General features: G+C 59.9%; 1 protein-coding gene across 1 annotated transcript in view; it reads right to left on the bottom strand.

The window, feature by feature from the left end:
- Positions 1-173, bottom strand: part of LOC104494933 (1-phosphatidylinositol 4,5-bisphosphate phosphodiesterase gamma-1-like) — a gene marked incomplete at its 5' end in the record, with an annotated part of 10,984 nt that extends 10,811 nt beyond the window's left edge. The window contains one exon of the mRNA XM_010137836.1: positions 24-173. Within this exon, the coding sequence (XP_010136138.1) occupies positions 24-173 (150 nt within the window). The remainder of the gene's footprint in view (positions 1-23) is intronic.
- Between the last annotated feature and the right edge of the window lie 400 nt (positions 174-573).

Here is a 573-nt window from a genome sequence, read left to right as displayed (position 1 = left end):
GAGTTGGCAGGGAGCCTACACACCAGCCACACTGAGCGTCCGCAGCCTGAAGTCCATCCCGTAGAGGATGATGAAGCACATGGAGAAGTCGAGCTTGCGAGCATCCTCGGGGTAGCGCTCGAAGTCCCGTGAGTTCTTCCCCAGGCGGATCTCCTTGATTTCCCGAATGTCGACTGTGAGGAGAGAGAAACATGGGGTTCTTCCCCGCCACCCTGCCACCATGGACCCATGCGAGGTGCCTGGGGAGGCTGCAGAAGGTGGGGCCTTGTCTCCAGGATGGGGCATCCCCATGGCACTGCCCAGGGGTGCCTGGTGCTATTATGGGTGCTGTGGCCATGTGTCCTCCAGGGAGACATGTCCCCACTGCCCTGAAGTGATGTGTCTGCTAGTGTGGTGGCCCCACGGGTACTGCATGTCCTTTGAGAAACCATGTCCCAAAACCAGGGCATCCCCATGGCGCTGACCATTGGTGCATGGTGGCATCATGGGTGCCATGGCCATGTGTCCTCTAGAAAGCCACATCCCCACGATGGCGAGTCCCTGCAGCACTGCTGCAGCCTTGTGACAGCACCA

The sequence above is a fragment of the Buceros rhinoceros genome, unplaced genomic scaffold (assembly GCF_000710305.1).
Source record: "Buceros rhinoceros silvestris isolate BGI_N320 unplaced genomic scaffold, ASM71030v1 scaffold44706, whole genome shotgun sequence".
NCBI classification, from domain to species: domain Eukaryota; kingdom Metazoa; phylum Chordata; class Aves; order Bucerotiformes; family Bucerotidae; genus Buceros; species Buceros rhinoceros.
The sequence above is the reverse complement of the archived record's forward strand: the minus strand, read 5'-3'. Positions and strand labels throughout refer to the sequence as shown.